The sequence below is a fragment of the Nanorana parkeri genome, unplaced genomic scaffold (assembly GCF_000935625.1).
Source record: "Nanorana parkeri isolate BGI_ZX_2015 unplaced genomic scaffold, ASM93562v1 scaffold1284, whole genome shotgun sequence".
Taxonomy (NCBI): domain Eukaryota; kingdom Metazoa; phylum Chordata; class Amphibia; order Anura; family Dicroglossidae; genus Nanorana; species Nanorana parkeri.
Window position 1 is genome coordinate 130,363 of NW_017307552.1, and position 12,827 is coordinate 143,189.

A 12,827-nucleotide genomic window follows, 5' to 3' on the forward strand; every position below is an offset into this window, starting at 1 on the left:
GGGTGTTTTAGCATAGCTCAGTTTATTTCATTTAGGGTTGTATTTTTTTTTTTTTTTAAGTTGCAAAGCCATCAAAACTGCATGTACATTTGTTCTGTGAAAATGGAACAAAAACAAATGTTATTAAATTTTCTTTCTGGGTTGAATACATTATCAGGAAAATACTGCATTAGGGCCACTAGGTGGAGCTGAGGATCATATTTCCTGAAATCCTCAGCTCCATCTAGGGGCATATAATGCAGTCTTCTCCTGATTCACTCTACTCTTAAGAATTAATCATATTGGACCTGGAAAGAAAATATACTAATTACATACGTTTTTTCACACTTACTCACAGAAAGAATGTACATAGCAGTTTCAGAGGATGAATGGCTCTGCAATTTGTTATATAAATAAACCCCTTAGTTTCTTTGTATGTGTTTTTTTGTGTGTATTTGATCATTATCCTTGTACTGATACTTTAATTTTTCCACTTTTTTTTAAACTCTCTGGGGGAAAAAGTTAAATAATGAGTCCAATAAGGGGCCATTTTTAGGCACAAGAACAGCTCTAGGATTGTAAAAGGGAGCTTCCATTACCCTCAAAAGGTGGCAAATAAGAGAAGTTCATTATCTGGGTTTATATATACATTACTGTCACCTTTGCAGTTCTTAAACTGATTTTGCATTTTATTTATGCTCTTAGATCTCCTGGAAAAATCAAGAGTTATTTTCCAGCAACCTGGAGAAAGAAGCTATCATATTTATTATCAGATTCTGTCTGGGAAAAAGCCAGAGCTTCAAGGTAAGACAATATGAAATCTGCTGTACATACAAACATGGACCATCTGAAGTCCATGAGATGGCCAGATCAGTATAATTCGATTAATGAACACCCCACCTGAACTTCTGCATTCTGTGAGAAACAGATGCAGCTCTCAGTGATTTGTCATCCTTAACTGCAGGTTCACACAAAAATGAAGTGAACCTGCCCGCAGTTCCAGTGCATTCCAGACCAGACAAAATGAGACATGCAGTATTTTTCAGGTCTGGTCTGGAATGGACTGTGCTGGTGTGAACAGAGGCCAGAAATAGCATAGGACGCATTTTGGGTCCGGAAAATAATCTGGTCTGGTGTGGAGATGATCTGGATGTGGTGTGAATGAGCCCTCAAGGAATATTGGTTGGGGTGAGGAGCCAGTTTAATTAAAATTCACCAAACTTATCTAATAAGTAGGGTTGCACAGATACTTTTTGAGTACCAGTGCAGATACTTGGCATTTTCATTAGAACTACCAGGGTTGTAGCGGTTGCAGCTGGGACTGGGCTCTGGCGCTCCACCACTGTCCTGAAATCATTAGTCTGTATTGTTTTAGAAAAACGGTCACATGACAATAAACAAAAATGTATCAGTACTCATACTTGTAAGTACTCGGCAAGTACCAGTACTCGTACTCGCAAAACTGGTATCTGTGCATCACTTTATTTATATTTATAAAAACAGAATCGTACATTAAAACAGAGATGTACAAATCCCGGGAGCTCCGTGTGCTCCTTACAAATGACAGAGGCCTCCTAATTTTTGAATTTGTCTCTAGTGTAGTCTTGGAGCTCAAAAGTATCGGTACATGTTCTCGTACTTGTACCGAGTACTGTACTTGGTATCTGTGCAACCCTACTAATAAGCATGCCTTAGTGGGAATGTATGGCGTGTCTATACATAATTTCTTTCTGGTCAGGACTTTTTGAAAAAATATTATTTTACACACATTACATTTTAATTTTAACATGAATATTTTGCATTTTCATATGCAGCTCTTGTTTTGCAAGTTTTTAAGGCTCTCCTTAGCTCCTTTGCTAAAACATGTTTAATTGTAGAGCTCAATAGCTCAAGCTAAAACAGACATACACAAGTGAATGAGTAGTGACATCTTCCTCCTCCCTCTGACTGCTTGCCTATACAGATGGCTCCATATAAAGATTTAGTCAGAAATGAAATTTTAAACAGAAACATTGAGGGGAATTTATTAAAACTGGAGCAGACAGAATCTGGAGCAGTTGTGCACGGCAACCAATAAGCTTCTCTCATTTTCAAATCTTAACTGAACAAACTAAAGGGAGAAGCTGATTTGTTTCCCCTGGCAACTACTTCAAATTTTGTCTGCACATGTTTTGGTAAATTCTCCCCATTCTGTTTTGCTCTCTATGAAATACTCTTGGTGCTCTGAGAATCCTGTGTCATGGGTATACTGTGCATTTAGTGAAGTACATATATACTGTGTGTGTTTACATATGTATAGTAAAGTTTCCGTAGGCACTCACAGCTCTTCCACAGCAGTAAATTCATAAAAAATAGGTTTATTTCATCTGCGTTTCAGCGGGCCACTCAAGCCTTTCTGAAGATCAAAATGTCAGTGAAATGAACTTTTTTTTTATGAATTTACTCCTGTGGGAGACCTCTGAGTGCCTACTTATGTATCTTTGCTCCATGACTGATTTTGTGTGGAGCACCCAGGCAATATCTTCTGGATTGCGTGCTGGTACCGTCGATCTATACACCTTTACGAGCTTGTTGAATATCACATTCCAAAACTAAGGATGTTAAATAGAGTCGTCCCCCCTTTATAGCTATAACACTCTCCAATCTTTTGGGGTGGTTTCCACAATATTTTGGAGTGTATCTTGAGGAATTTTCGCCCATTCAGCCAGAAGAGCATTTGTGAGGCCAGGTACTTGTGTTGGATAAGAGAACCTGGCTCGCAAATGTCATTTCAATTCATCAGCTGTTCAGTAGGGTTGAGGTCAGGGCTCTTTGCAGGTCACTCAAGTCCCTAGATACCAAACTCATCAATCCATGTCTTTATGGAGCCGGTTTTGTACACAGGGGCACAGTCATACTGGAACAGAACAAGGCCTTCATCAAACTGTTACCATAAGGTGTTTGAAGTGCACAGCTGTCTAACATATCTCTGTATGCTGTATAAATGCATTTCCCAATAGAAGCTGGATCAGTACATTCAACAATACAAGCACCTACTCATTGCTGTAGTTATACATAGGAAGGCCTGAACATATAGAACCTCAGATCTCTATTAAGTGACATTAAAGTAAAATGTATGTGTGTTTTCTAATTACCTGCAAATGTTTTACTACAGACATGCTTCTGCTCTCTACCAACCCGTACGACTACCACTTCTGTTCACAAGGCGTAACGACTGTGGACAACCTTGATGACGGGGAAGAGCTTATGGGCACTGATGTACGTGATCTATCAACATATGTCATCAAACCATGATATAAATTCATATCAGAAGTCTCACAGTATTTGCTTAGGAACATTCAGTAAACCTTTTTCATTGCGTGTGAATGTCAACAATATTGCTGTAGTTACTGAAGGCTGTTATGCTGTGCTAATATTTCATAGACAATAGTAGAAGTAGTTTTGTGGAAAACTATATGGTGCAGAAGAAGGAGGGTCGGGTGGTGGTGGTGGTGGTGGTGGTGGTGGGGGATCGTATTAGGTCATTCCCTAGTAAAATGAGCATTATATTCTGCACCTTGGAGGGGGTGGGACATATGCTGTTTATTCTATTTATGCCCAGAGTTAGGCTTTAAGTCGTGATATTCTGAGTTGTTGCAAGACATTTGAACCTAGAACATTAAGCTTTCCCTCAGCCTAATCTTTTTTCTAGGAGCCGGTAACACATAATATGTGCAGACTGTGCAACTGCACAAGGGCTCACTGGATCTTAAGCTCACAACACTTGGTACAATGTTATTTTACAATCTATGTTAGATCTACCAACAGCTATGCCGCCAGCCTCACTGGATACAAATTGATTAAATAGTTTAGATAGGTCTTACTTTAATATATTTTAAATGTATTAAAACGATGTAAAAGTATATTTGGATTTCGCTAAGGCTTTTGATACGGTACCTCATAATAAAGTAAATCATGCAAAGATTGTATAGTCAGATTGTACCATGTATAGTAGTATAGCATTAGGGGCCCATTTATGTTAGATGTGGGTGGGTTAATTGCTAAAATCCCTTCTGCTGTCCTGTGCATTGCTATGTTCTAGGGCAGGTGAGAAATGGTGAACAATGGTGCTACATGTTTATAATAGGGGTGTTGGGAAGCAAATATCTCCTTCAGTTCCTACATGACCAGCAGTGAGGCAGCAAAATGGTTGTAACATTTTGCTCTTGGACATGAATTGGACTGGAAGTGAAGGGGGAGTTCGCTATGTGACCCCAGCTTGAAATGTTTGGGTATGGTAAAGGCCACTACATCTATGTACAGTATCTATCTGGGGCCCAAACATTATTCTTGTACAGAGGCCCTTTGACTACTTCACCACTGAACTGGCTAAGCACCAGTGACACCTTAGATTTTTAGCAAAAAAATTTGACTGCCTAGAACCACCTAGTAATCAATTTTACTGAAAGGCCTTGAAAAGTATCATTACTAACTTGTAGTAAATAAATTATCTGATTGCATAGTATTGCTAAGTATTGCTGCAACCACTAAAAATGTATGAAGAACAAAAAACAGATTTGCAGGTACCTTCTCTATATATATTTTTGGTGCATTGTAACCAGATTTCAATGTCCAGACACATCAGCATATGTCCTCTCTCATGTTATGTGTTCTCTCTTTCACAGCATGCCATGGATATCCTGGGTTTCAGCCCAGAGGAGAGAACAGGCAGCTATAAAATAGTTGGTGCCGTCATGCATTTTGGGAACATGAAGTTTAAACAGAAGCAGAGGGAGGAGCAGGCTGAAGCGGACGGCACTGAAAGTGAGTGAATTCAGCAATATTTTGACGGCACACCTCTCAGACCCCATAATAAGCAACACTGGCTTCCGTTTTATGGCCACTTCCTGATTTACTTATAATTTGGTTTCATTTCCAGGTGCTGACAAGGCAGCCTATCTAATGGGAATCAGCTCAGCTGATCTCATTAAAGGTTTGCTCCATCCCAGAGTAAAAATTGGCAATGAGTATGTGACCAAAGGTCAGAATGTGGAGCAGGTAAGTCAAGAGAGGTGCAAATGAATACGCATTTCCTTTATACTCCCTGAGAGTGGCAGATCAAAGATGTTAACTCAATAAATCAAGATAACAGGTGGCAGAGAGAAGCAACATAATTCAATAAGTAAAATCCCAAGTATAGCCAAAAACATTTGGTTTTACCTTTGGATAGATTGTGGAAAGATTAAAGCCTTTGGCAACTTTTTATTGCTGTCTGTGTCTCCATTTGCAAGATTTATCGTTGCTTAGACAAAAAAAAACAAAAAACTTATGTGTCTAGTTGGCAAATGTCTTACAGAACAGGAAGTGAAAGCAAATTCCCCCAACTGATACACAGAGAACAAGGAAATCTCCTGATTTGGGAGATTTAAGGTGCCCATACACCTTAAAAGGAGAACTATGGGGTCAGTGTTTTTCCCCATAGTTCTCCTTAGGGTAACGGGAGGACACAAACTAGCGTCCTCCCGTTACCCTAAGCTCAGTATACCGCGAGCTACAGCTCGCGGTATACTGAGACGCCGCAGCCGGAGCGGAACACGACTTACATGATGGGATCCGCTCAGCTGCGTGAGTGACAGCTGGCTCTGCCTATCTAGAGGCAGAGCCAGCTGTACCCGCCCCCTCCCCCGTCCGTTCCGCCAGTCAGCGCTGGCAGATCGGAGCGGGGAGAGGGGAATCCAGCCCCTCCCCCTGTCACGGCAGAGAGCCGTAACAGGATCGAGAGGCGAGCGAACCCGATATGTGTTCGCTCACCTCCCGATCTACTGAGCCGACCTGTGACAGTCTCATTGTCACAGGTCGGCTAGAACTATGAGGTGAGTGAAAAGCACTCACCTCATAGTTCCCCTTTAAGACTTTTGTCTTGCGATGGTCGTATGCTTATTGAAAGCTCGTACAATCTGCCCACCTTGGACTGGCAGATCGTACTTGCAATCATCGAAAGCCTGCCCGGCTGAGGGGCGGGCTTCCGATGACCGCAATGCAGAACGTGCAGTGTGCGCGTGCGCACACCGACCCGTTCCACAGCTACCGAGCGAGCAGGCTAGAAACCCGCCGACAATCGTACGATTCTCGGCGGGTTTTCGAGCATGCTGGTTCGACAAAAGACGTGCGACCGTACAGTAGAAACGGTCGCACGCCTTCCATACACTGTACGATTCTCGTACGATCGCAGGATTTCCCGCGATTCTCGTACGAGAATCGTACAGTGTATGGGCACCTTTACACTCACTTCCAATCAGGTGATGGGTGTCATAAAAAAACAGGAAGAGGCACCAGCACTCCATTAAAGTTGAAAGAATCAACATGGTTTTATTTACATTATGTCACATAAGTCGTACAGCCAACGTTTCATGGCCACATAGGGTCCCTTTCTCAGGGTGATACAGGGACATCTTGACACCTTGACATCATAATCCCACCATCCTGCCAAATCCTGATGTAAGAACAAACAGGAAGTGAGGGGAAATTATGGTGACACAGACCATAATTGGAAAGGGAATCCCCAGGCTTTTGTCAAGTGCAGAAGCTGATTTTTTTTTTAATGTTAATGTTAGAGTTCAAAGGGTCTCCCTTCATCAGGGCTACAAGTAGATAACACAAAGAATACAATAAAAACACATAAGGTTTTGAGTATTGTAAGTTAAATATTGTGTCAGCCATGCACAGTAAATTTTCCAGAACAGAGTTAATTAAGAACAAGTATTGTCATATATTTATAAGCCTCTTTACAAGATAGGTATAATTTCAAATATAATATAATTTAAAAATATGAAATACTGTACCCCTCCATCTGCTACATAATTATAGTATCCTTCCATCTGCTATGCATAGATGATTTTAAAAAAGCTGGTCATTTTTACCACTGTGAGTCTTTCTTTTTTTTCCAGGTGGTATATGCAGTTGGTGCCTTGGCAAAAGCTACTTATGATCGGATGTTCAAGTGGCTTGTCAGCCGAATTAATAGGACGCTGGATACCAAGCTGGCCAGACAGTTCTTCATAGGAGTGCTAGACATCGCTGGCTTTGAAATATTTGAGGTACAGATTATTTTAGCCTCACATGCACATGCTGAGTTATGTACATTTTCTTCAGTACTGCTACACACATAGCACCACAATCTCATAGCAGCCAACTTTGTTTTGATTCTCATTTCATTCTTTATCTTAGCGAACTCTACTCAAACTTTTTCAGTCTTGAGCCACCAGCACAACCTCTGCAGTGTCCAAGGGCCATGTCTACTATTCAAACGTCACCCAACCAGCTGTAGATACCCAGTGCCCCCCAAGACTTATCCCTTGTTCACGCACTTACACCGCACTTACACCTCCTAGTGGGTTATCATTATAAATCCTGTTCATTCTCATTATGGAGATAAGAACGAGCCTTTTCTTTCCATGTTGTTGTTGTTGTTACAGAGTGCTATTGGACAGCATAGAAGCCAACACTATACATAAGTTAAATCAAACTGGTGTTTTTTGGGTCTCTCTGCTCCTTTCTTTCATTCTTCATCCAGTTTAGTGCATCTATCTTATTCCCTCTGTGTTTTGTTTTCCAGTATAACAGCTTTGAGCAGCTCTGCATCAACTTCACCAATGAGAAACTGCAACAGTTTTTCAACCACCACATGTTTGTGCTGGAGCAGGAAGAGTACAAGAAGGAAGGAATCGATTGGGTCTTCATTGACTTTGGACTAGACTTACAGGCTTGCATTGACCTCATAGAGAAGGTAAGAGGTAGAGAAAGTAGGCAGCCAAACAACTAGATGTCCTTATCCAGGTTCATCTGGGCATCACAAGCAACTAATGTCTGCACATGGCAGACCTAAGGCACACATACACACACATACAATTTCTGCTCACCTATGTTTCCTTTGTACTTAGGCATAGGGTAATGACAGTGGTAACAAATGTGGTTACATTTACGGATAGAGTCATCTACAAACACATGCAGTTGTCCTATTCTGCTAGGTGTTGACTTTGAACAACTATGTGCACTGGTGGGCCTTTTTTCTGTGAGGCTCAGTGAACCCTACAAACCTTGCCAACTCTATCTTATACTACAGATGACATGTTAATAGAATACTTGCTAACATAGCTGAAATGAATAATATTGCCAGATGCATTTCATATTTTTGTTTATTGTTTTCAGTTTATTTATTTATAAGAAATAATATCTTCATTTCAACCTTTTTTTTAATCTCCTCTAGCCAATGGGAATCCTTTCTATCCTAGAAGAAGAATGCATGTTCCCAAAGGCATCTGACGTGACCTTTAAAGCCAAGCTTTATGACAACCACTTAGGGAAATCTCCCAACTTCCAAAAGCCGAAAGTAGACAAGAAACGCAGATACGAGCCTCACTTTGAATTGGTGCATTATGCTGGCGTGGTGAGTCTTCTCTTCACCTTTGTTATTAAAGATGGAGTCCGGCACCACTTATTTCAATCAAAGAACATATCTTGTTCCCATGGCTTTCTTGAATATGTCATTAATTTACTCCTCTTCCCCCTCTCTCTTTGCTGCTGCAGGGTTTGTGTTATGCTGTGTATTTAAGAAGCAGCCACACCTCTTCCCTACTGTATGACTCCCTGCATCACTTAAACCTCTCATCAGTAATGTGACTATTAATATGTCCATTAATGATGCATCCCCTGTGGTCCATATCACTACATGAGGTGTTCACATCGTGGAGTTAGGTGTGGGCATTACAAGCATCAGTCAACATGCTTTTGCAGCCCACCCAGTAATGCCCACTACGAATGTAGTCCCTGAGTGGCAGCCCATGCCACTGCAATGAGGTGTACAGGCCGCATTCCTCTCCTCCCACCACGTGTGGCTTGCAGATAAGTTGAGGTCTTGCTGGAGGTCACACAACCATACATTTACAGTTATATTTAAGGTACCAGAAGTCAAACTTTGCTAAAAGTTAGACTTGATCGTGGCACAGTGGGCAGGGCTCAGGTGGGGAGTTACAGCTAGAAATGTGAAAAGATCTATCCTGGTGCTCAGCTTTAAACCCATTTGAGACCACATTAAGGGTAGAATGGGAATAAAGGAGTTGCTCTAGTTTACAGTGCACTCAAGCCCAAATGTAAGTAATAAATCAGTAGCAATTATAGTCATACATTAGAAAAGAAATGCACATGCCATTTGTGCTTGCAGGCAGGATGCAGTGCTGGGTCTTTGAATGGTCAATAGCAAGGAACCCAGTGCTGTCAAGGGGGGGTGTAAGGAGCGTGTCCTTGGCCCTGTGTAAGCTGCAATCCATATCCACTTGTTTCTTTCCCTCAATGCTCTGTGGTGCAGCGAAAAAGTAAAGTGAAGTGGAAGCAGCTGAAGAAAGGGAAGCTTCCGCCATTAAGTTAGCCTATTGCTGTAAGGGTAAAGCACGGGTTCACTTCAAACTTTACAAATACAATTATTTTAAACTGACAACAGACTTGTTTGAACAGGTTCCCTATAACATCATGGGATGGCTGGAGAAGAATAAGGATCCACTAAATGAAACTGTGGTGGGAGTGTTCCAGAAAGCCTCCAACAAACTGCTGGGCAGTCTTTATGAAAAGTACATCAGCTCCTACTTAGGTACATCACTCCTAGGATTATCACATTTTCATCTCTTCCATTCTGGTCCACCCCTACATGCAAACACCCATCATGACTTACAGAAGTAGGTTCAATCTAAACGTCTGGCAATTATAAAATAGGCAAATGAATGCAGCTCTGTATTAATTAGTACATCATTTTTGTTAAATGCAAATAGAGTACATGAATTTTGGATCAGCCTTCTGCAGTCCCTGTATACTAAATTCTAGAATAGGAGAGGGAAACCCTTACTGGTGTTTCAGTGCAAAGACCATGCTGATAGGAGGAGAGACCAGCAAGATCAGCTCATCAGTTTGCTGCTTCTCCTTTCCTTGTCCAGTCACAGGCTGGGAGAGGGACAAGAGCTGAAAGTGCTAGCCAACGGCATCAGAGAAAAATAAGGTCTTCTCTCCTGCCAGATTGGGCTGAATGCCAGAAATGGATAGACAGAAATAAAACAGCTCATTTAAATGTATTTATTTGTCTGGAGTTCAGCTTTAAGAGATTTGCTATTGTAAAAGGACAGCGTATTCCCAAGGTCCATATTGCATGTTGTCATTCTTAATTACATCATTAAAACAGTTAAAAACATAGTAAGAATCCACAGTCGCTTTGTACGGAGTTTGAAGCAAGAGTCAGCTTATAAAAATTACTTGTACTTCACATTGAATCTTTTCAATTATTTTTTGGTACTGCAGATGAACATAAGGCAGGAGTAAAGGAAAAACGCAAGAAGGCGGCTTCATTCCAGACCGTGTCTCAACTTCACAAGGTAAACAACATATTATATTGAAGCTTACCTGGTGTTATTGTGGAACTCTAGAATAAGAAGTCACCAGCATTTAACAGCTCAATGTGTACAGAATAAGGATAGTTTTATTGCATAATCATTTCACATAGAATAAGCCAATGTTTCAGGGAGACACAAGGTCCCTTCCAAAGGAAGGGTGCCCTATTTGTGTATCACTCGGATGTAGAACCTCAAATCAATGACATTGTCCTTCCTTCTGGAGGGTGGCCACTTTTGTTCCTTATGGTCCCTGTGTGGTGTAAAGTAGCCACGGCTCAAGCTCACTCCTTGGATGGTGTTAGTCCATCACAGGAGCGAGCTTGGAGTGGTGGCAACTTTACAACACATACAATAAGGTACAGTTTTGTTAATAGTTGAGGTACTTGAATGCATTTTTAAGATTTAACTCATGCGTTTAGTGTCACTTTAAGGGATTTGTTTTGTTCAGACTGTCAAAAAAGGTGTTTTGACGAATCTATATACCATTTACCACTGCCAAGTATCTCATCTGTACAGTATCGTCTCCTTGAGTGTGAAGCCGTTAAGACTTGCAGTGATGTTTAGTTAAAGCCATTTCTTGAACATCACTTTAAGTCTGTACTGCTTCCCGCTCTGCACAACAGGTGGAAGACAGACGGAACAAGCTGTAGGATGCGGTAAGGATCTCGTCATCTGGATCCAGTGCACACAGTTTACAGTTTACATAGCACTGACTGGCAGGGCATGCTGGCTATATGTCATTACCTAACAGCTGCTACAATCTTTTGCCCAAGGTCATTGAGCCACGTGATTTGTCTGTCAACTCAAAACACACATTGGGCAATGCAAAGTTTCTGAAAGAAGAACCCTTGGCATTCCCCATAGCAGCTTAATAGATTGTCTCTGTCTTATCTTCAGGTTTGAGAATAAAAAGTAGAATCCTTAGCATGTTATTGGCAACAGAGGTAGTATATCTTAAAAGAGAAGTAAAGTCAATCTTTTTTTTGGGCTTTACCGCTCTTTTGGGTTACAGGAGTACATTTACTAATTCTACTAACTTCTTTGACCCAAAGACAGCCAATAGTGGGCTAATGCCTGCAATTGGCTTAAAAAGGCAGAGCTGCACCATGTTGGAGAAGGATCCCAACATTATTGTCGGGATCCACCCTGGCTGGCTAATAGCCAGCTGGCCGTGCCTCTCTGTGCACAGTTGAGAGCCAGAGCCAGTCATTTCCGCCCCTGCCCCGGTGTGTAGCTCTCGCCAGTGCTGGGGATGCAGAGAGAGAAGGGGGGAATCCCTGTAGGGAGCTGTAATGGGAGCAGAAACCAAGAGCTTACTGATCAGTGGTCACATAATGGGTCAGTTACTGGTCTTGGAGCCAGCTTTAAGCAATTGGGAGAATATTTGTAATCTAAAGCAAACAAACACTGCTCACATCCCAAATGCCGACTCCGCTAAGATGACTGCATCCCAGGTGCAGGTTAAAAATGTGCCCTCATTCCAAACTGCAAAGTTCCATTTCCTATTTCCTGCCTCAGCCGCACCCTGTCCCTCCATGATACACAAACTTTCACCAAAACAGAAAGTGAGGGAATATCTCCCTAACTAGACACAGGAGGCAAAATAAATCTGACATGAATACTAATACACTTTACTAAAAGGGTGTTTTATGGCATCTCCATTACACAGATTTGACCCAACTTTCTGTCCTTGTAACGGAGGGCAGAAAATGAGGAGTGGCAGGAAATCTTGCCACTAAAAAACAAAATGACAAATTAAAAACCTGATTGAAGTTCTTAATTTTTCTCACTCTACAATGCTAAAACAATTGTTTATGTTGGAGTTGGGACTTAACAGATGGTGAGTGTGGTAGGTGAGGACCTTGCCCTTGGCATTGGCTGAAATATCTTGGTTTTATTTCAGCAGCAGCAGACATTTTTGTTTGTTTTGTCTGGAGGAAAGGAGTTTTCAACCCTGCAGACCTTTCTATAGGCACAGAATATAATTGGCTATTCATCTTGATATGAAATAACACCATACATTATTTATCCAGGAAATATCCATGTCCTTTTGGAGATCAGAAATGCTTTTTTTCCTGTTTGATTATATTTTATAAGGGATTTTTTTTGCCTTGCTATAGATTGACTGTGGGTTTGGGGTTTTAAAAATGTGTTTGTTTTTTTTTGTGTCTTTTGATTAAACCTAATCAATATGTGTCTTTTTGCAACTATATAACTAAGTACACATCTGGCTAAAACAAAAAAATATAACATTTTTAATGGTGAACAGCCTTTTGCCTGTGACTGAATTTCAGCTTGCACCAAATATGTAAACCCAGACTGGTAAAAAGGCAACAAAACCAGAGCTTAGATAAGGCAAGGAAATATTTTAGGTGTGCAGCAAACTGAAAGTTTCTTCTTTTTTTTATGTAAGTATTTCTAGAAAAATATACAGGA

At 41.0% G+C, this 12,827-nt stretch overlaps 1 protein-coding gene across 1 annotated transcript in view; it reads left to right on the forward strand.

Moving 5' to 3' along the window:
* MYH7B (myosin heavy chain 7B) overlaps nucleotides 1-12,827 on the forward strand; it is a 46,758-nt gene that overhangs the window by 9,626 nt on the left and 24,305 nt on the right. The window contains exons 10-18 of the mRNA XM_018569087.1: nucleotides 685-783; nucleotides 3,134-3,237; nucleotides 4,644-4,782; nucleotides 4,898-5,016; nucleotides 6,906-7,055; nucleotides 7,574-7,744; nucleotides 8,225-8,404; nucleotides 9,469-9,601; nucleotides 10,300-10,373. Coding sequence (XP_018424589.1) covers nucleotides 685-783; nucleotides 3,134-3,237; nucleotides 4,644-4,782; nucleotides 4,898-5,016; nucleotides 6,906-7,055; nucleotides 7,574-7,744; nucleotides 8,225-8,404; nucleotides 9,469-9,601; nucleotides 10,300-10,373 — 1,169 coding nt within the window. The remainder of the gene's footprint in view (nucleotides 1-684; nucleotides 784-3,133; nucleotides 3,238-4,643; nucleotides 4,783-4,897; nucleotides 5,017-6,905; nucleotides 7,056-7,573; nucleotides 7,745-8,224; nucleotides 8,405-9,468; nucleotides 9,602-10,299; nucleotides 10,374-12,827) is intronic.